The 23,361-nt window shown below is 48.6% G+C and overlaps 1 protein-coding gene across 4 annotated transcripts in view; it reads right to left on the bottom strand.

The window, feature by feature from the left end:
• The window catches only part of ARNT2 (aryl hydrocarbon receptor nuclear translocator 2), a 196,068-nt gene that overhangs the window by 114,612 nt on the left and 58,095 nt on the right, over positions 1-23,361 (bottom strand). For all 4 annotated transcript variants that reach the window (XM_070358423.1, XM_070358426.1, XM_070358424.1 and 1 more), the window contains exons 4-5: positions 21,998-22,211; positions 16,637-16,850 (exon numbers count right to left, since the gene is read on the bottom strand). In XM_070358423.1, coding sequence (XP_070214524.1) covers positions 16,637-16,850; positions 21,998-22,211 — 428 coding nt within the window. The remainder of the gene's footprint in view (positions 1-16,636; positions 16,851-21,997; positions 22,212-23,361) is intronic.

Below are 23,361 nucleotides of genomic sequence, written 5' to 3'. Positions count from 1 at the left end.
ACCCACCTGTCAATGCAGTAGACCCAGGTTCAATCCCTGGGTTGGGAAAATCCCCTGGAGAAGGAAATGGCTACTCACTCCAGTATTCTTGCCTGGAGAATCCCATGGTTGAGGAACCTTGCAGGCTACAGTCCATGGCGTCACAAAGAGTCGGACACGACGTAGCAACTAAACCACCACCACAGGGGTGACCAAACTGGCTGAGCACAAGGATATTATTCCAAAGCAGATGGGACTGACTGCCAAGGCCATCAGCTCTGCCCCTGTGGACATTCCACAGAGTCAGGCGTGTTCTGGAAGATGCAGCGTGACCCAGAGGAATGTTGGCCCTGTGACTTCTGGGGTCCACACAGCACACTGCTCTAGTGACTCTAGGTCCCCAGCATACAAGCCTTCAACTCAAGGTTAAAGAATGACACTGTCAGCTACTCACTGGAGAGTAATTCATGTCATCACCAGAGAGCAGAGAACTGAAACCCGGATGGCTGCCTGAGAAAACTGGAGGATAAGAAAAGAATCTACAAAAATAACGGGAAAACTGTATGCAGATGTTTTCCTCAATTAACGTCTCCTGAGCAAGCAATAAACAGGAAAGATCAGTGCTAAATGTGCACTTCTCTTTAACCGTCAGGCGTGAGTCACAACCTTTCAGAGGGCAGTGTGTCTCTATTTTTTAATAAAGTGAAAGGAAACTATTTTAATTTTCTTGATCACACTGGGGTTTTTGCAATTGAGTTATTTTTAACCAAAGCATTACAAAATATGACCATCACGTGAGAATATTACTGAAACTGAAATCATACCAGCAGGAAGCGATGAGTCCAGATAATTTCATCTGTCTAAAAACAGTGCTACTCTACGTTATTTTTGTTATATTTACCTCTTATATTGATACATGGAGGGGGGAAAAGGGTCCTTGTCTGTACTTCTTGAGCATCAAAGTTAGGACAAAAGGGACTCCCCAGTTGGTCCAGTGGTTAGGACTCCATTCTCCCAGTGCTGGGGGCCTGGTTTCAATCCCTGGTCAGGGAACTAGATCCCACGTGCGGCAACTAAGAGTTCACATGCCAAAGCTAGCAACTAACACCTCGTGCAGCCAAATAAATACATTAAAGAAAAAAGACACAAAGTTAGGACAAAAGATACTTCATTAAGAAATCAAGACTCAGACTTCTCTGGTGGTCCAGTGGATATGAATCCACCTGATAATGCAGGGGACACGGGTTCCATCCCTGGTCTGGAAAGGTTCCACATGCCTTGGTGCAACTAAGCCCACGTACCACAACTACTGAGCCTGTGTGCTGCTACTACTGAAGCCCGCTCACCTAGAGTTTGTGCTCCGCAAGAAGAGACGCCACCGCACTGAGGAGCCCGCATACCACAAATACAGAGTACCCCCTGCCTGCCACAACTAGATAAAGCCCGAGCTCAGCAATGAAGACCTAGTGCAGCAAAATAAATAAACAAATAAATCATTAAAAAATAAAAGGAAGTCAAGACTCTTGCAAAGAGGTTCAAAAATGCTGAAGTTGCTCATTTTTCAATGGTGTTGTTAACTGATTACATTTTTAATACTTTGTTTCTTTGTGGTTTTGATCTTGCTAAACTCTCTCTCCTGGTGTAAAGCAGATGAGGCTGTATTATTTGATTGGATGGGGTTTTATCCGGCAGGAGATGCCCCAGGGTGCAGCATCTAGTTCATACTGACATCATCAGGGTTGCTTTTACAAACACAGATGCTGGGCTTGACACAGTGGAATCCAGAGAAATGGGGTGAAGACCTGATATCACAATTGTTAAAACATCCAGTGAGATTCTGATGTGCCTGGAGATATGAGAACCACTGTTTCAGGAGCCAGAAATTTTAAAAACGTATTTACAAAGTGGTTGTGTTTCAACCACTTCTTGGATGTTCCTCGGTTCAAGAATAGCCAGGATACAAAAATGGGCTTGTAGAAAACAGATCTTTAGGAGGAGATCTTAGTTTCAAAGAAATGCACCAGTGGTTCTTTCATGTGGTGAAATCTCAGAGTGAATCTGAAGCAAGATTCAGAGTTCTCAAGTCTAATTCACATGCCTTTATAATGGGATGGAAAACATTGTTGTGTTGTTGTTGTTTAGGTGCTCAGTCATGTCGAACTCTTTGTGACCCCATGGACTGTAGCCCACCAGGCTCCTCTGCCATGGAATTCTCCAGGCAAGAATACTGGAATAGGTTGCCACTTCCTTCTCCAAGGGATCTTCCAGACCCAGGGATCGAACCAGGTCTCCTGCATTGCAGGCAGATTCTTTACTGTCTGAGCCATTGGGGAAGCCCATTCAAGCTATACCCAAGTTAAAATGAGGTCACGCTCTTATCACAGAGGCTCCCAATTCAATACAATCAGCATCCTTATAGAAAGAAGAAATGTGGACATGGAGACATACAAGCATTTGATGATGGAGGCAGAGATGGGAGTGGCATGTCTGCAAGTCAAGGAGTGTCAGGATTGCTGGCCACCACCAGAAGCTAGGAAAGAGGCCTGGTACAGTCTCCTCATAGCTTACAGAAGGACTCAGCCCTGCTGACATCCTCATTCTGGACTCCTGACCTCCAGAACTGGGAGACAGTAAATTTCTGTTGTTTTAAGCTGCTCAGTTTGCGGTGATTTGTGACTGCAGCTCAAGGACACCATCCTAACCCCTGCCTCCATCACCTCCCCTGGACAATTCGAACACCCTCGTTACCCTGACTCCTCCCACACCCCAGGCTGGCTTCCCTACATGTTCTCCACTCTGTAGCTGCAATGAGCTTCTCAGAAGCAACATGGAAGCCAGGACTCTTCTGGTTAAAGACCTGCAGTGCCCTGGGTACGTACTGCTCTGGGACTAAGCACCCATGCTCCTCACCCACCGCCGTCTCCGTGGGTAGCCTTCAGCTTCCTTGCCAGGTCTCACAAAGCCTCACGCACTCACAGGAGCCCACTCCAGCCTGCCCTGACAATCCAGATCCTATGTTATTCATTCTCCCTGACCCCCAGCCTCTGCCTTCTTAACACTTGTCATAGTGTGTTGCGAGTGATCATTTCTTTGCTGTTTCTCTTCCCCACTGAACTGTAACCTCCATGAGAGCATCAGTCTGGTACAGACTGCATCAGTTTCGTGGGGCTTCACAGGTGGTGCTGTTGGTAAAGAACCTGCCTGCCACTGAAGGAGATGTAAGAGACACGAGTTCGATCCCTGGGTTGGGAAGATTCCCTGGAGGAAGGCATGGCAACCCACTCCAGTATTCTTGCCCAGAGACTCCCATGGACAGAGGAGCCTGGTGGGCTACAGACCTTGGGGTCGCAAAGAGTGGGATACGACTGAAGCGACAGAGCACACGTGTATCCCCAACACTCAGTACAGCATCTTGCACAAAGTGAGTAGGTACTCAATAAATACGTGCTGGATGAACGAATTAATCGACAGAACAAAGAGAGAAAGAGAGCATGCGCATCTTCACACCCCCTCCTCCTGAATGTGCAATAGATGGTCTCGAGCACAGGGTGGGAGGAGGAAGCCATCCTTTCACGACTGGACAAAACTCAGAAAGGTCACAGTCTACCTGCCTTCCCTTGTCAACAGTGCCAAAATCCTAAGTGACACTTTACTGGGGCAAGAAGAGGAATAAAGCAAGCAAGACAGTCTGGAAAACCACTGATTCAGATAGATGTTTGAATCTAATTTTCAGTTATTTAAAAGTGAATGAGGACTTCCCTGGTGGTCCAGTGGTTAAGAACCCACCTGCCAATGCAGGGGACGTGGGTTCAATCCCTGGTCCGGGAAGATTCCACATGGCTCAGGGTAATTAAATCCCTGTGCCACAACTACTGAGCCTGTGCTCTAGAGTTGCTGCTCTGCAGCAAGAGAAGCCACTGTAATGAGAAGTCTGAGCACTGCAACTAGAGAGTAGCCCCTGCGTGCCACAACCAGAGAAAGCCCACTTGCAGCAACAAAGACCCAGCACAGCCAAAAATAAACAAATAAATAAATATTTTTTAAAAAGTGAACGAAATCTCCCCAGTTTTCAAAGGCAATCATTAATACTATCCCACATGTTATGTCAGGCCTCCCAGGTGGCTCCAGTAGTAAAGAACCGACCTGTTCACGCAGGCAATATAAGAGATGTGAGTTCGATCCCTAGGTCAGGAAGATTCCCTGCAGAAGGGAATGACAACCCACTCCAATATTCTTGCCTGGAGACTCCCACGGACAGAGGAGCCTGGCGGGCTACAGTCCATAGTGTCACAAAGAGTCAGACATGACTGAAGTGACTTAGCACGCATGCATGTGTCACGTCGTGCAAACTTCACCACAGTCCTGTAGGTCTGTATCTACAGGTGAGGGACTGAGCCCAGGAGGGTTAAGTCATTCACCCAAAATAAAGGGTCGTGAACCATAACTGTCACCAGGTGCATCCGACTCCACATGCAGGGATCCTTCCACGATCCCCAGTGGCCTTGCCTCACCCCCATGCCCACCCCCATCATCCTCTAGCCACCCTAGTGAGCACACATGCAGGCTGGGGGAGCTCTCTCTGCTCTCCCTGCTGGCGGAGAAGTTGACTCTCCAGCCACAATCTGCGGATGTCTGTGCAAACACTGCCCAAGCCCTTTATCTGCTGTGACACCACAGCGATAATGAACCCAGCAGCCCCAGTTGGAAACCTGTCCAGATTCATGAAATAATTTTCACCATAAACAGGAGAGAAAAAGACCAACATTTGAGCAGCATCAGCAAGCTATGGACACAGGAAAGCAAAACAAGGCAGGTTGTATAAATATTTAACAATGAGAAAGAACTGAACAGGCGCCAGAGAGACATCTGGGGTAACACATCTAAGCAGGCTGTGGTTTCCAGTGGGAAAGGCACTAGGAAGACCTGAAAACAGCCAGCCCGCGAGGTTCAGATTTCACTCTCACGTGCGTTCACCAAGCACCTCTGGCGACCCAACTCTAAACGCTTTTTCCAGTGGCCTAAGTGTTTATTACACAATTGGGCAATTTCTAAGGAGCTGGAATCAAATAAACATGATTTCCTTGCCACTAACACACTTTATTTTGATTTCAAACAACAGAAATGCTATAACGGTGCTCATAGTTGACTTGGATAAAGTGGGGATCTTTTTTTTTGGCGGGGGGCACATGTACTGACGTTACCTAATATGGCAACAAACAAATGAACTGCTGAAGGTGTTTAGGATTTCAGGGTCTGGCATCAGTCCAAAGATGAAGTTTGGGTATTCCAAGGAAAATAAGCTATAGATTTTCAAGTCTGGTTTTCATGAAGTTACCTTTATGATTGACATTTGGAAATAGACCATCTTTCTCCAGAACTGATACCACCGGGGTGGACTTCCCAGTTCAGGGACCCCTGTGGGACCAATTATCGGCCTGACATTCTTCCCTGAAGGACCCAACTGTGTGGCTGAGTCTGACATAATTCTGTGCTCGCCCTCCTGTGCAAAGTGTCATGAAGGAGGCCCAGCTGCCTCGGTGGGTGAGGCTCAATGCTGACAACTGTTGGCTCTTTTCCCAGGCGTGCCTGCTGTCCTCTGTGCCGTCATTCATAACCGGGCTTGCTTCTGCTCCAGCCCGGGTCCTCAAGGGCCATCCTCAGCTCCTTGCTCCCCTCCTCTTCCCCGGTGGAGGATGGTAACCACCGACCCTGTGAACCTCCTCCCCACATGGATGGAGGGTCTGCCACGTGTGGGCTGCAAACCTCCTCCCCACACGGACGGAGGGTCTGCCACATGTGGGCTACTGAGCGAGGTCCCGGGGCTAACCTCTGAGTGACATGGACGGAGGGTCTGCCACGTGTGGGCCTCCTCCCCCACATGGATGGAGGGTCTGCCACATGTGGGCTACTGAGCGAGGTCCCAGGGCTGCCAACCTCCTCCCCACATGGACGGAGGGTCTGCCACGTGTGGGCTGCAAACCTCCTCCCCACACAGACGGAGGGTCTGCCACGTGTGGGCTACTGAGCGAGGTCCCGGGGCTGTGAACCTCCTCCCCACATGGACGGGGAGTCTGCCATGTGTGGGCTACTGAGTGAGGTCCCAGGGCTGCGAACCTCCTCCCCACGCGAACGGAGGGTCTGCCACATGTGGGCTACTGAGCGAGGTCCCAGGGCTGCCAACCTCCTCCCCACACGGACAGAGAGTCTGCCACGTGTGGGCCACTGAGTGAGGTCCCAGGGCTGCAAACCTCCGAAGGCTGCTCCTCCAACTGCTCTCCCTGAAGGCCTGGCCTTGGACCCAAGAGCTGGGCAAATCCAAGCTGGTCAGCAGAAATTGCTGGGCCAGGACTTCCCTGGTGGCTCAATGGTTAAGACTCTGCATTCCAATGCAGGGGGTGTGAGTTCAATCCCTGGTCGGGGAGCTAAGATCCCACATGCCTCAGGACCAAAAAACCAAAACATAAAACAGAAACAATGCTGTAACAAATTCAATAAAGACTTTAAAAATGGTCCACATCAAAAAAGTCTTAAAAAAAAAAAAAGTTGCTGGGGCCAATTCTACCTCTTCCTGCCAGTACCCAGCCATGCCTAGCAGTCGGAGGATGCCCCTGACTCCAACTGCTGCAAGTCCCCAACCACAACTTGCTGAATTCTTTAGTTCAGGGCTTCTCAGTCTAGACCGTGCACATAAATCCCTCGGACATTTCATTAAAATGTATAGGTTGGCCAAAAGGTTTGTTCGTGTTTTTCCATAACATCATACAGAAAAACCCAGATGAACTTTTTGACCAACCCAACAGACTCTGAGTCGGCAGGCTCAGGATGGGGCCTAGGATTGCATTTCTAAGAAGCTCCCAGGAGACGAAGGTGCTGCTGGTTCACAGAGCACACTTACTACATCTTACCAGGGTCTACCTCCCAAGGTCAAATACACATGTGCCTTCAGCTTCATTGTTCATAAGACTCTTTATAAAACCATGTATCCCCATCTTTCTGAGGAGGAATGCTAAACTCAAGACATGAAGGAGCTTGACAAAGTCAAAATAGAGGTGGACTCAATCCGGGTGATTTGAGCTCAAGTTCCAGGATGGTTTCTGAAAACCAGTGATTCTCAGATTTCAGCATGCAGCAGAATGATGTGGAGGGTGGGAAAAAATACAGATTACTGGGCCCCTGGCACCTCTGATTCAGTAGGTCTGGGGTTCAGCCCACAATTGACATCTCTAACAAGTTCACAAGTGATGCTCACACAGTTGGACCAGGGACCACACTTTGAGAACCACTGCACTAGACCAGGGGATCCTGGAGACCCCTGGGGAATCTGACTGTAGTCTCAAAGCTCTGACACCATCTACAACTCATGTGACCCTGAACTGGACTGCTGCCCTGTCTTCCCTCTGAGCACGGCCCCCAGAGTCCAGGGTTGGACTGCTCTGCATGTGCTACATCGGGCCAGGCCAAGGCTTTCCAGGCTTCTTTGTATCTCAATGCCTCAGAAGAAACAGATGTTTTGTCTGCATTGAGGATGAGCTCCATCTGTAGGAGCTGCTGGGCCTCAGCTGTATGGTCCTGGGAAGCTCCCAGTGAGATGTCAAGCACCATGCTCCTCACCTGTGAAATAAGTTCAACACAACCACCACCACCACCACCCGCCCTCGTTCCATGAACAGAACTGCACTCAGGCCCAGAGGAGTGAGGGTTCTGAAGCCCACCTGTGCATCAGAATCAACAGAAAGCTTTTATAAAGTACCAGTGCCAACCCCTTCCCCCAGTCCTAGGGCAGGGCAGGTGTATTGGTCACCTCTCCTCACAAGATTGGGTCTAATCTGCAGCATGTTTCTACTAACATAGGGTAGAAACGTGCTATAAGAATGTAAGACAAGGGCTTTCCCGGTGGTCCAGTGGTTAGGAATCCGCCTGCCAATGCAGGGACACCAGTTTGATTTCTGGTCGGGGAAGATTCCACACACCTCAAAGCAACTAAGCCTGTGTGCCACAACATTCTAGAGACTGCATGCTGTAGAGCCCGTGCTCCACAAAGAGAAGCCACCGCAACTAGGGAGTATCCCCCAGTCGTCTCAACTAGAGAAAACCCTGCGCTCAGCAACAAAGACCCAGCACAACCAAAAACAATACATTATTTATCTAATTAATTAATTTAAAAAGGTAAAAGAGTCTGCTATAGCTATGAATAGTTCACTGTTGGGGTTGGGTGAGAAAAGAAAAGTGAAACGAGCACTGAGTCCCGCAGGCGTCGTCCCCTCTCGCAGACGAGCAGGAAGACTGCAGAGCCTATGTAGCATCCTAACCCCTCCCAGGAGCAGTGTGATGACAGGTCGTCAAGCTGAGCTGGATGAGCAGGCTTCCTGGGGAGCTGCTCCCTGTGGCCCGACCGCGGCCCGGCCAAACCCAGTGATCCAAGACTGAAAGCATCTCTGGACTTCGGCAAAGCTCTTGGGAAGATAGGGAAGCTTAATCACAGCTGATTGGGACATGTGAATCATGCACAGGAGCTTTCCGGCTAAAGCCTTTGGGGAGCAACCCTGCTGAGGCTCGCCCCAGATTATCAAAAATCATTTGGAATAGTTAGGAAATGGGGGTCCATTCATCCAACAACAGTTGGAAACGCCTGTCGGTGATGAGAAGGACAGGCTGTGTCCCAGATGAGCTTTCTATGGCCGTGCAGAACAAGTATTTGTTGAATGAATGAATACATGATTTAAATTTTAAAGACTTTATTGAATTTGTTACAATACTGTTTCTGTTTTATGTTTTGATTTTTTGACCACAAGGCGTGTAGAATCTTGGCTCCCTGACCAGAGATCGAACCTGCACCTCCTGCATTGGAAGGTGAAGTCTTAACCACTGGACCAAAGGGGAAGTCCCACATACATGACTTTTAGAAAGTAATGACTGGATAAAGAAAGAGATGGAGAGAGGAAAGAAGGAAGGAAGACAAGGGAAGGAAAGAAGGAAGGAAAGGAGGGAGGAAGAGAGAGAGAAAGGGAAGAAGGGAGGGAGAGGAAGAAGGAAAGAAGGGAAGACAGAAAGAAAAAGAAAGAAAGAAGGAAGGAGGAAAGAAGAAATATAATCCAGCCTTGCTTATACTCTGTGCCTTTGGACACTTTTAACAACTGCAAAGTTTTTCCTTATATTGAACCAAAAGGCTGACCCAATTCTCTGAATAAAGAGCCAAGCAGAAACAGAGCCACAGAAAATCAAAGTGGGGAAAGGGACCAATAAACCTAGTCTGACAAGTCCATGGATCCAGGCACTTCCTACACAGCGCAGTGCTCGAGGTCACTGAACAGGAGTCTCCAGTGTCTGCTAGCCAGGACCAGGGCTGTCCCTGTCCCACAGGGAGAGGGTCAGGGGACAGGGCTGGGGGATGGGAGGGGTCTTAGGCTACATCGTGTAAGACACAGAGAAGGCCTTGCCCCCTCTGTGCTCTCCTGGGCAGCTGGCTGCACTGCTGGCCCTCTGAGCCCCACCCCTCGGGCGCATCCCGTTACAGTCATAGACTCTGGTACCACTGGGACCCCTCCTTGGTTCCTCTCCCTCCACACAGTGAGCTGGAGCTCAGGTCACTCTGAGATCCATAATAATTATTTCTGATGGAGGGCCCCTCCCTCCATCAGCCTTCTACCTGACCACTGCCCTCCTCCATACCTGACACTGGCTCCATCTTCAGCTCAGAATCCTGTCACCCCAGTCTCCCCAGCATTCCCAGTAAGAGGAGATGCTCCCCATTCTCTGGGAGAACACCCACCCCTCCCCAGGATCACCCTGAGCCTGGTTCTCCCAGCCAGCACCAACTTGCGGTCAGCCTGCTCGGCATTCCCTTCTCCCTTTGAGTGACTGCACTAACTTCCCCAGGAAATCACATCTCCCCTGCTCTTGGGTCCAAGTGTCTTGGGTGGAGACGCTGGCCTCACAGGCCAGCTCAGTCTCCCTGGCCACTGGAATAGGGCAAGGCAGGTGGCCCAAGCTGATCCAGGAGAGCCAGTCCCAGGATTTTTGCTAGAAGTATTGAAAAGGCAACCTATTTCTGCTGGTGTTATAAAGCTTTGTTGTTCAGTTACTAAGTTGTGTCTGACTGACTCTGCGACCCTGTGGACTATAGCCCTTTACGCTCCTCTGTCCATGGGATTTTTCAGGCAAGAATACTGGAGTGGGTAGCCATTCCCTTCTCCAGTTTTGGAGGTGAAGGGTATGTTTAATACCTTGAAGCTGGTAATGGTATATGGGTGTGGGCCTAAGTCCAAACTCATCAAATTGTATACATTTAATATGAGCAATCTTTGGTATATCAGTTGCACCTCAATAAAGCTTTAAAAAGAAACAAAGCTAGGAGAAAAGACACACAGTTGATTCTCACCATTCGCAGTAGTTTTGTTCTGTGGAGTCACTGCAAACAGTGAAATGAGCAAACACTGAACCATTGCTCCTAAGGGAGATTGAGGGTTATGTTCCTGCCAGCCTCTGGTCACAACACTCTATTAATCAATGGACACAGAGTCTTATATTCTGTGTTTCTATTTAAAGACAACTTCTTTAACACATCTTGATTCATAACACTGAACTCACAGTCAACAGCACTTATGACTCATGCCTGAACGAGGTTTATCCAACACACGTCTTCTCTCCAGAGGGCACATTACAGCCCTGTGCTTAAGGACACTAGAGAGACTTCAGCACCGCTCTAGGGGGTCACATTAAACAGCAAAATCACTGACAGAAAGCACAAAGAGACCAAACGTCACAGCACAAAACACGAGAAGAGCACGTGTTTCTAGTTATGAGGGCTGAGACCAGAAGGCAGGGTGTCCTCCCGTGTGGCCTCTGTGCCAGTCCTCAAATGACCTCTAACACTTCGTGGGTACTGATGTTGGGGTTACAAGTAAATTTTGCTACTATCAAATTCATCAACATCAAATGTGCGAATAACAGAGACTGACTGTGCTTTCGCTAGCAGGGCTCAAATTACCTGGATCCTTCTGAGCCTGAAGCCAATACACCCCTTTCAGTTCCACGAGCCCATGAATTTCCTTCTTCACTCAATCCCCTGGAGTTGATCTTCTGTCACTTGAACCACGCCGGTTCCATGGCTGCTCTTTCCTATTGGCATGGAGGTCTCTGGGAGGAAGGCACTGGTTCCCTCTCATCAGCCTTAGAACCCTCAACATCCCCATGACCCCTGCAGAGGGAAAGTTCAGCACTGCCTGCCCCCACCCCCCAGGCATTGTTTGCAAAGAGATTTTCCAGGTTTACATCCGGAGTCATTCAGTGGGAGATGACAGATCCCATTGACTCTCCTACCAAGATAAGTTCTCACAAGGAGCTGGGTTCTTCTTGTGAGTAAACACTCCTCAGCAGGATCCCCTTCAAGCTACAGCCAATCCGAGTCCTGGAGAATGAATATGCTTTCTCTGTGGCTCTTCTTTTTCCCTTTGGGAACTTTATTGATTCGAACCTAAGAAGCTGGATGTGCAAAATCTCCTGGTTACTGGCTATCCAATTTCAACTGGATACTGGCCATTGAGAGGCTTCCCAGGTGGCGCTAGTGGTAAAGAACCCACGTGCCAATGCAGGAGACGTAACAGACGCAGGTTCAGTCCCTGACTCAGGAAGATCCCTTGGAGGAAGTCACGGCAACCCTCTCCTGGAGAATCCCATGGAAAGAGGAACCCGGCAGGCTGCAGTCCATAGGGTCACAAAGAGTCAGACACGACTGAGACACTTGGCATGCACACAGTTTCAGTCATTTCTTGATCTCTTTTCCTTCTACTCAAAAGCCACTTATATAATTGTTCAGAGACAGAAAACTCCACCCTTATTTCATGATGCATGTCTCTGTGTAGCATTTTAAAAACAATTATTTAAAAATAATACTTAAAGTATAATTTTAATTTTCATGGAAAGCTAAGATTCAATTAACTTTTTCTTAGAGATCTGAAAACATTTCCCCACTTACTTTTGATGTCCTGTGTTCTGCATAGCTCTTCGGTTTCCAGGGCCAATGTTGCCACCCTGCCCCAGCAGGCTGTGACAACCCACAAGGAAGCGTTCATGGGAATGGGGTCCAGAGGGGCCTGTGGGTGTGGCCCTGAGGCAGGAACCTGGTGGCAGCTTTTAGTTCCTCTTCTCCAACCTCCTACCATTTCTCCAATCAGTGGATTAGACTCTATACCGGGGCCTTGGGCAAGAGGGTAGAATAGAGCTACAAGGGCCCTAGCAATGTCCTAGGCTGAGATAAGGAGCACAAGAGGCAGAGAAGAACGGAACCAGCCAAGATCGCAGACTGCAAACCAGCAAGGGGCTCCCAAGGCCCTCCCAGCACTTTCTCTATGAGCAGTGTTGCTGCTGCTAGGTGAGGGTTTTCCCCAGCCCCTCCTCACATTGATAAACCTCGCTTTTATTCACAGACAAGTCACATCATTGCACTGGTCCACACCACTCCATGAGATGGTTGGATGGCATCAGCAATTCAATGGACATGAATCTGAGCAAACTCCGGAAGATACTTGAGGACAGGGAAGGCTGGCATGCTGCAGTCCATGGGGTCGCAAAGAGTCCGACACCACTTAGCAACTGAACAATTCCATGATACCTGGTTTCCATTCCAAGGAGACTTTGTGAATCTTCTGACACACTCTTTGTCACCACTCCTCCAGCCAGGGGAAAAATTTTAATTCCACAAAGAAGAACTCCCTCACCACCACCACCCCCAGTGACAACAGTTCTGTGCAAGCACTGTTTTTCTGGGATCCTCAAGTCAGCATGGGCATCTGCAGGCCCCACTGTCATTAGGTGGCTTGTCCCCCGGTCACCACGCACACGCAAGGCCCCACATGCTCAGTCCAGGACGCCCTGCAAAACCTATGCATGGAACAGGGACCCTCTACTGACTGGGAGGCTCAGAGAAGGGGAACTTCGTTGGGTCAAGTGTGCCAGGCTGCCCTGGTTAAATCAGCCCCACCCCAGCAGTTCTTGCCTGGCTCCACACCCCACCTCCCATCCGATGCCCCATCCAATGGGCCATGTCATCTCTCTCCGGGCCTGAAACCCACCATGCCTAAGGACAGGAGGGTTGAGAAACCCTAGTCCAATCACTGAAGGCACCATATTGTCCCTGTGGTTTTTTATTACTAGTTTTCATTACATCTGTACTTTGGCTGGCTGCAAAGCCCAGCTCCCGCCCAGTCCTTGGTCCAGCAAAACCCTGAGGCCCTATCCCAGGCTCCCTGCGCTGGGTCAATATGCTTTCACGTTGTGTGTCCTGGGAGATTCGCACTGCACGCTCTCTGGTTCCAGAAGAGACCCGGTCCTCTTCACCACCCTTCTCCACCCAACCTCATGGAGCCCAGCCACTCAGGGTTCACTGGCTCTTCTCTGGCATCTTGGAGAACTCACTCCACTACACCAGCTCTGGCTGCCAAGGCCACCATCCAACGTCCACTCCAGGGACCTTTCTTTCCAAATGTGGTTCACGCTGCCCTTTTCAACACTGCCACACACATTAAAACTTCCCACAGACAGAAGTGTCCACCCAACTCTGGCAAGCCAGTTTGTTAAACCCTTGATCCGGAAACTGACCTGCCTTTGACCATCACTTCCCCCACCCACTGACTACCACAGCTGGGTCTCCTGACTGCTTTCATAAAGCCACATCCTGTGTTCACATACTGGAGTCGGGGGAAAAAAAGACCGCTCTTTTCAGGGAAGGTGATTTCAGCTGTCAAACCAACACTTCCTGGCTGATGTATTCTCCCTTTCACATCCCTTCCAAGATCGTTAACTTCCCAAGGCGTGTCCCCTACGATGTCTGTAGGGAGTTCTCTCGTTCAGCCCCAGCTGTGCAATGGCAGACCATGTCTTTCTCTGAGTTTGTTTCAGCACCGTTGTTTTACACATACGGAGAGCTCATCCCTGCACATCGTAGACACTGTCCACATACCTTAATCCTTCATTACCTTCCTCCTTTGTGTGTGTCATTGATAACCAACACTGAGAAAATTACTATTATTGTTCAGAAACAGCAGTACTCCTGTCATTTTTTAAAAACATTTTAAAAATTAATTTTATTGGGGTATAGTTTGGTAGTATGGTATAGACCCAGCTCATCTTGAGTGGTGAGAAGACTGGACATGGGACTCCTATCCAGAGATTTGGGCCCTTTGGAGAGAGGGGCTTCCCCGGTGGCTCTGACGGTAAAAAACCCACCTGCAATGCAAGAGACCCAGGTTTGATCCTTGGGTTGGGAAGATCCCTTGGAGAAGGGAATGGCAACCCACTCCAGTATTCTCACTGGAGAATCTCATAGACAGAGGAGCCTGGTGGGCTCTAGGCCATAGGGCTGCAGAGAGTCAGACTTAACTGAGAAACTAACCCTAACACAGAGCGAAAAGGTGGCTGTCTGCAGCCCAAGAGAGAGCTCTTACCAGAAACCAAACCTGTCAACACCTTGATCTTGGACTTCCAGCCTCCAAAACTGTGAGAAAATAAATGACAGTGGTTTAAGCCACCCAGTGTGTGGTATTTTGTTATGTCAACCCTAGCAGACTGCTGCTGTTGCTGCTGCTAAGTCGCGTCAGTCTTGTCTGACTCTGTGCAACCCCATAGACGGCAGCCCAACAGGCTCCCCCGTCCCTGGGATTCTCCAGGCGAGAACACTGGAGTGGGTTGCCATTTCCTTCTCCAATGCATGAAACTACAATATAAAAGCACTGCCTCACTGCTCACCAGGCTTCTGCTGAACACCTACTGTGTGCCGAGCATTGAAGAGGTACTTTAGGCAGACTCAGAAGAAAATGAGACTCCAGTGGCTCTCGGTGTTGGTAGGAGGAACACGCTGCACAAACAGATCTGTCATAAAGCGGAACATAGGGATCATGGTAGAAAGTGTTGCTCAACCACGTCCGACTCTTTGCAACCTCATGGACTAGAGCCCCCCAGGCTCCGCTGTCCATGGAATTCTCCAGGCAAGAATACTGGAGTGGGTGGCCATTCTCTTCTCCAGAGAATCTTCTAGACCCAGGGATCAAACCTGGGTCTCCTGCATTGCAGGCAGATTCTTTACTGTCTGAGCCACCAGGGAAGCCCTATCATGGTATACTCAGCTCTCCTATAATGCTTTTTTGAAAAAGCAAATCTTGGGACTTCCCAGGTGGTCCAGCAGTGAAGAGTCCGCCTTGCAATGCAGGGGGACACAGGTTCATTCCCTAGTCGGGGAATTGAAACCCCACAGGCCAAAGAGCAACTAAGCTCATGTGCTGCAACTGTTGAGCCTTCAAGCCACAACTAGAGAGTCTGTGCACTGCAACGGAAGATTCCGCATGACACGACAAAGAACCTACATGCTGCAACCAAGACACAACACAGCCCAATAAATAAACAAAATAATTAAAAATGCAATTCACTGATACATTGGGTGACAATTTGATCAGAATGTGAATTCTGTGTTTGCTTATGCTTGATTTTATCTGTAAGAAGGACTACATGAACACAGAAACTGCACCCAGCTGAATAGAGCCACACCGGAATTCACAAAATGTACACACTCTGGCACACAGCAGCTGCCCTGATTTACCACGTGTGTTATGAGCCACAACTATCCACATGCTGTGTTACAGCTCTTGATTTCTGCCTGATTTCACACAATGATCCTTGGACCACTTTCACACCAACACCCAAGTTCTGAGGCTCACTTAAACAAGTCAGCTTCAAGTCAGGTTTCAAGGTCAAGTGCCATAAATTTCTTAGCCACTTAATGTGTCAAGCAATGCTCCCATTTTTATTAGGTTCCTAGTTTTGTTCTTATCTAAAAATCTAGCCCACTTTCCCCTCCCAAGCCCTCTGGTTTTTATTTCATGATTTTGTTTCTTGCAGTGATTTTTATAACATGTTATTTTGTGGTATAGCAGAGCTAACTGTATTTTAAATGTCTCAATAAGAAATTTCACTTCCCATAAGTAAGGCCTGGAAAATCAACACCTATGATTAGGTTCATAAATAATCACACACTTGTGGGTTGTGGCTAATGTGTAAACAATGCCTCCTAGTGGCAACATCCCATAATTGGAGGTAAAATATAGGAAAAAATCATGCGTTAACACATGTATACCTGTGGTGGATTCATTTTGATATTTGGCAAAACTAATACAATTATGTAAAGTTTAAAAATAAAATAAAATTTAAAAAAAAGAAATGAGTTTTTAACATGTTACAGGATAAATGAAACTATTAAACAAGTCAAACCCTTTATGAAAGCAGTCAAACATTTTCTTCACCTGTAGGCAACTTTTTCTGACCTCAAACTTCCCAGTACTTTTAAAATTTACTTATTTTAACTGGACGATAACTACTTTACAGTATTGTGATAGCTTCTGCCATACATCAGGGTGAATTGACTGTAGACATACATGTGTCCCCTACTATTCTGTGCCCCCCCACCTCCCTCCCCACCCCATTCCTCCAGGTTGTCACAGAGCACTGGCTTTGGGCACCCTTCGTCATCATCAAACTCCCACAGGCTATCTATTTTACATATGTAATATGTAAAATATTTTACATATGTAATATATTTGTTCCAGTGTTATTCCTTGGTATGTTTAAGGAAAGAAGATTTTCTCTAGGAGAAAACTTGAGCGACACTGACCTGTCATTGAGTTTTCTGAGGTGCACAGCTGCTCTCTCAGCTTCTCCACGTCGTCAGGATGTACCTGCTCATAGAGGGTGCTCCCGAACCACTCTGACTGGGGTTGATTCAGCACAGGGGTGACAGAGTCGGACACGTAAATCACTCTGCCCGTCTCAGCTGCCACTACAAACAGAAACCCGTCAGCCGCTTCAAGGATGAGATGCTTCAGTTCCTGGGAAGAGAAGATCACGATGAGGACCTGACATGGACAAACCCAGGTCAGGTAAACAGTCTTATTAGCAACCTTCAATTTTCATTCAGAAGCTCATTATGATACACAAATGCTTTTAGGAACTCTTTTTTTTTTCCCGGAAAATGAGCTTTAAAAGTGCACAAAGCAGACTTCCCTGGTGGTACGGAGGATAAGAATCTGCCTGCCAATGCAGGGGACACGGGTTCAATCCCTGGCCCAGGAAGGTTTTCATGTGCCAAGGAGCAACTAAGTTTGTGCACCATAACTCTGAAGCCCATGCACCTAGAGTCTGTGCTCCATTAACAAGAGAAGCCACTGCAATGAGAAGCCCCCACACCACAAGGAAGAGTACTCCCTGCTGTTCACAACTAGAGAAAGTCCACTCAGCAATGAAGACCCAGTGTAGCCAAAAATAAATGAATAAGTTATTTTTTTAAAAGAAGTTCAGAAAGCTCATACTAAGCCCTAAGATACAGCTGCTCCAAACACAGTTAACTGTCTTTAGTCCTCTTTTTTATGATTTTTTTTAAATGTGGATCATTTTTAAAGTCTTCACTGAATTTGTTAAAATATGCTTTTATTTGGCCATGAGGCATGTGGCATCTTAGCTCCCTGCCCAGGGATCAAACTCGCACCCCCTGCATTAGAAGGCAAAGTCTTCATCACTGGACCACCAAGGAAGTCCCTCAACTTGCTCTCGCTTAAGGAAAGAGGAAATTCCCAGCCCAGTGGAATCAGAAAGTATTGGGTCACAGAGGTGTGAACGGCCTCTCCTACATTTTCAAACTGCAGTCATGTCACTGGAGCACACGATGGTCCGGGAAGGGAGGGGAGGACCACGAGAAAGTGGGAAGAGAGAAGGAAAGGCAGCAGGCGTCTCCCCAGCCACCGCCTGCCATGCTGCTAGTGCTCCCACTCCTCTTCTCTTCCTTTCTGAGCTGAATGCTGGCAGTGGATATGAGGGCCTCACTTTACATCGTCTGTCAAACTCCCAGAACTCTGTGACAGCTGACATCTCAACAGAGTCCCAGGGTAATCCCAGGAGGTGGCAGGGATACCAACATTGTCCGTGTCCCTTGGCGGTGAGAAGAGAGTTTAACTGTGCCAGCCCTGGAGTCACACTGACTCACAGGCTCATGACTGTTGGTGCCGGCAGGAAGGATGGATGAATGGGCGGCAGGAAGCCCTCAACATCCCGAGAGGGATGCAGAGTGGGCAAGATCAACTTTGTTCAAATGAGATGCCTTTTCTTTGCAGTGCCTGCAGGCAGCCCAGGGGCAGCTGTCTCCCCTGTCAGTCTCATGTCAGGCTCAGGGGCCCTTTCCTGCTGAATGCAAGGGGCGCCGTCCCTGCAGGACTTGGGGACCAACTCTTCCACGTGTGCCAGAGTCCACAGCCAGCTCTCCATCCGCCTCACACACTGCTCAGGCCCCAAAGAAAAAAGGGATTCTTCTGGTCAGCGGTTGGCAAACAATTCTTGCTGGGAATTCTTTGCTGTTTTGTTGTTTAGTCGCTAAATTGTGTCTGGCTCTTTTGTGACCCCATGGATTGTAGCCCGCCAGCCTCCTCTGTCCATGGACTGTCCACAGACTGAACCCACAGCTCTAACATCTCCTGCATTGGCAGGCGGATTCTTCACCACTGAGCCACCTGGGAAGCCCCAAATTCCTTGCTTCCGTGTAATTGCAGGTGGGCTTTCCTGGTGGCTCAAGTGGTAAAGAATCCATCTGCCAAAGCAGGAGACTCGGGTTCGATCCCTGGGTTGGGAAGATCCCCTGGAGTAGGAAATGGCAACCAGCTCTAGTATTCCTGCCTGGACAATCCCCAAGGACAGAGGAGCCTGGCAGACACAGAGGAGTCCACAGGGTCACAAAGAGTTGGAAACAACTGGGTGACTAAACAACAACAACAAAAACTGGAAGCCCTGCTGTAACAGAGTAAGGGCCACCTGTGTGGAGCCTGGAGCATCCGGCCCCGCCCTTGGCGTCCGACCTGAGGGCGCCCAAAAGCTCAAAGACTAGGAAACGTGAGTCAGCTGGTGAGCAGAACCCAGGGAGGTCTCCGAGCCCTCGGCTGAGTCAGAACTCTAACATCCTTTGCCTGGGAATTGGGTGCGGAAGCGGGCTATACAATCATTTTTTAAAGAAACGTTTATTTTCCCCCTTTGTCTTGTTTCGCACTTCCGCTGTGCCATCCCTCTTGATGATGACTTAGTTCAGAAGACTGGGTCAGCAGTTTTATTTTCAGTGTTGAGATGGTCTTCCCAACAGGAAGGACGGTAACACATAAAACAGGTTGTCTGGGAAAGTAGAGAATTCTGTCTCCAAAGGAGAGGAAGTGGACAAGTTGACTCCATTTATGTTTTCACAGTTTCAGCCCTTTTTAGGGACTGTGGGAAGGGCTTATAGGCCAGAGCTCACCCTCCTCACGGGCCCCTCTTTCTACACCCTCCCCTCTGGTTTTCATCTTCTGGGAGCACCCCACTCATGACCAAGGTCCTGTGCCCTGAATCCAGAAGCAGTCTTGCCCCTCTCTTTGTTAAGCCAACAGGAAGGTCTCAAAGCGCAGACGGTGGAGTCAAAGGAGACCACCAACTCCAGCTCTTCCACTTCACTGTGCAAGTCTGGGCTCTGGATGTAGTATCTTTGGCTTCTGGCTGTTTTTTTTTTTCATGCTTTTTTCTTGGGGTAGGGGGAAAGATTTTGTGAGGTTAAATGAGATCTTGAATGTGAAGGACTTAGTAAGGGCTTGGCGAACAGTAGGTACTTAACATATGTGGCTGTTGTCATTATCAACAGCCTACCAAGGAACGGAGAGATGAATGGGGGGAGAGGATGCATGTGACTTGCATAACTGCCTTCTCTCTTTTCTCCATTTTCTTTCTTTTTTAAAAAGCATTTAAAAAATATATTTATTAATTTGGCTGCATCAGGTCTGAGTTGTGGCATGTGGGATCTTCACTTGTAGCATGCAGACTCTTAGTTAGGGCATGCAGGATCTAGCTCCCTGACCGGGGATCAAATCTGGGCCCCCTGCATTGGGAGCACAGAGCCTTTAGCCACTGGACCACCAGGAAAGTCCCCCCATGTTTCTAATCCCCAGTCACTTAAAGAAATTAATGTCAAATAGGGACCCCAACAGGGTTTTTATAAGGATTAAAGAAATGTAGAGGAAAAGCCTTTTACTAACCCCAGCGGTTAGGACGTGCATAATGCATTTCTGTCTGCTTACCTGCCAGCTAGGCTTCCCTGGTGGTTCAGATGGTAAAGAACCCGCCTGCCAATGCAGGAGACCCTGGGTTCAATCTCTGGGTGGAGAAGATCCCCTGGAGGAGAGCAAGGCAACCCACTCCAGTATCCTTTCCTGGAGAATTCCATGGACAGAGGAGTCTGGCAGGCTATAGTCCACGGGGTCACAGAGAGTCCGACATGACTAAACGATTAACACTACTTTCACACTATCCACCAGCTAGTCATCTTTCATTCCACTCCAGCCCCGTGTTAAACACTCTACTCTGCCTCCTCCCTTACCTGTCTCCACAACCCTGCCAGGTGGGAGCCATTGCTGTGTTAACCTTAACCCTTTTACAGAGGTGGAAATGGGTTGGGCATTCTGCCCTGGACTACCGTGTTCCATGGCTCCCAGCGAAGGTCACCCCACTGCCACAGCTCTTCAAACCTTGAGATGAAGAGCATATGGGCACTGGGATGACAAAAAACCCTTGCTAAAAAGTCTGCCACACAGGAATTCATGTGAGCTCCTCTTTCCTTGCTCTTTTTCTAAACCTAATGCTTAGATTCCTCACTCCAGCAAAACACACGATTCTGTCTCTGGACACATCTTCTCACCCCTTCCTTCAAGGCTCTGTTCTCACCGGTTTCTCAAGTCTCCCCATGTGGAACCCCTTCCTCTGCTCTCTTTCTATGCACATGTGGGGCTCCCTCCCAGCAGGCCAGCGCTGACTCTGTCCCGGGCAGCCCCTGACGAGCCTGAACACTTCTTCCTGCCCGTGTGCCTGACAACACATCACTTCCCTGTCCCCCTGCCGGCACCAAGTCCACTGTCCCCTTTATCCTGCAGAAGCCCTCAGGGTCAGGAAGGCAGAAAGCTCATGTTTATCTACAGATGAGCGAATACAAGCTGACAGTATCTGACCAGCACAGGGAAGAACAAGGACCCAGAACACAGGCCTTCCAGGATGTGGAATGGTCAAATTACAATAGATCAATTCTTCCCACAGACCACCTCTCGGGTTCACTGTTCCCAACTCTGCAAAGACCAGGATAGCTGTTAAAATACATGGTTCTGGGGTCTGACCACCCTGTGTCACCTCTTGGTCTGCACTGAGCAGTAAACACTTTCAAAGCCTCCACTTCTTCATCTCTAAAGCGGGGATGAATAACAGCAGCTTCCTCCTTGAGCCAGAATAAGGATTCAATGAAATCCTGCACAGAAAGGACATGACTTCAACTGGGCTCAGGGCAGAGGCCGGCTACGTGCTGGCTGTTAAGTCCTTGTCACTATGATTGCTGCGACATCTACCAAAACTTTCCTCATGATGACGACCGTCACTGCTAGTCTAGCACAGAACTGGGTTTGCTGGCTTTTTCCTGGGTTAGCATGTGCTAAGCACAATATCTCTTTTTGCTTTGAGTGATGTCTTATTAAGGTGGTTGTTGTTCAGTCACTCAGTCGTGTCTGACTCTTTTGCGATCCCATGGACTGTAGCCAGCCAGGCTCCACTGACCATGGGATTCTTCAGGTAAGAATACTGGAGTGGGTAGCCATTTCCTCTTCCAGGGGATCTTCCCAACCGAGGGATCAAACCTGCATCTCCTGCACTGGCAGGCAGGTTCTTTACCACTGAGCCATCAGGGAAGCCTGTCTTATTAAGGTACATGGTGGGGGAAAAAAAGCAGAGGATGCAAAATCAGAAAGACAGTCCCCAGAAGAGAGTTCCCTAGTGAAGTGTAGGAATAAAATTGCCTGCTTTTGTCCCCACCTCAGCCTTTCACCCCACGCAGTTTATCTCATCTTGGTGACGCTGTCATTCTCGCCACTCTCTGCCCTCCCAGGAATGTGGTTACCAGGGGAGCAAGGAGCACAGACGAGGAGTGAACAGGTACCTGTTCCGTCAGGAACGAAGGCTTGTAGGCACCGTCCGTGGACTTGTTCCCGGTGCCCCGCATGGACTTCATGTGAGAGACGGCCATGCGCAGGATGGTGAGCTTGTCAGGCTTCCGGGCCAGTGCACTGCACGTGGGAACCATGTCCGAGAGCTCCGTGATGTACTGAGTCATCTTGTTCCGCCGCCGCCTCTCGATCTCACTGTGGTTCTCTCTTCCCGAAAGCACAAGATCAGGGTGGGGAAGAGAGACGGATCAGACCAGGGCTTACTGTCTAACGGGGTAAAACGGCACATCCCTAACACCAAGTCACCAAAAGACGAACTGGTGATGGCTCACTCAGTGCCTTATGTGAGTGTGTCGGTGGGGTATATAGCTGCTTTACAATGTTGTGTTAGTTTCTGCTGTACAACCACCTGAATCAGCCATATGTATACATATGCCCCTCCTTCTTGGACCTCCCTCCCAACCCATCCCCATCCCACCCCTCTAGGTAATCACAGAGCACTGAGCTGAGCTCCCCGTGCTATACAGCAGCTTCCCACTAGCTATCTGTTTACACATGTAGTGCGTATATGTCAATCCTACTCTCTCAGTTCGTCCCACCTCCCCACATATCCATTCTCTGTTTGCATCTCTATTCCTGCCCTGCAAATAGGCTCATCTGTACCATTTTTCTAGATTCCACATACATGTGTTAATATACATTCCATCCATACATATTTGTTTTTCTGACATCACTCTGTATACAGGCTAGATCCATCCACATCTCTGTGGATAAATGACCCAATTTTGTTCCTTTTTATGACTAAGTAATATCCCACTGTATATATGTACCAATCTTCTTTATCCATCCCTCTGTGAATGGACATCTAGCTTGCTTCCATGTCCTGGCTATTGCAAATAATGCTGCAATGAACACTGGGGAGTGTATGTCTTTTTGAATTATGGTTTTCTCTGGGTACATGCCTAGTAGTGGGAGTGCTGGGTCATATGGCAGTTCTATTTTTACTTTTTTTAAGGAACCTCCATGCTTTGAACACATCTTAGAGCAGCTTCTGGACACCTTAGCAAGCTGTCTCAGGGCATGGGGTGGGAACAGACTTCCACAGATACCTCAGTCTCATCTCTAAACATGTCTGCAAAGCTTCCACTGCTCGCATGTACCTAGGTATTAGTACTTTTTAATAAGCATAAAGAATGAAGACATGACCCTTCAGGCGTCCAAAGTGAACCAAACACGCTTTCCAAGTGCACCCACGAATGCTAGGCTTGCACGAATATCCACACATTGAATGTAATAGTTATCACCGACTTGAAACAAATGGTTTACCTTGACCCACAATGAGAAACACGTCTAGCCT

Source organism: Bos mutus, chromosome 21 (assembly GCF_027580195.1).
Source record: "Bos mutus isolate GX-2022 chromosome 21, NWIPB_WYAK_1.1, whole genome shotgun sequence".
Taxonomy (NCBI): Eukaryota; Metazoa; Chordata; class Mammalia; order Artiodactyla; family Bovidae; genus Bos; species Bos mutus.
The sequence above is the reverse complement of the archived record's forward strand: the minus strand, read 5'-3'. Positions and strand labels throughout refer to the sequence as shown.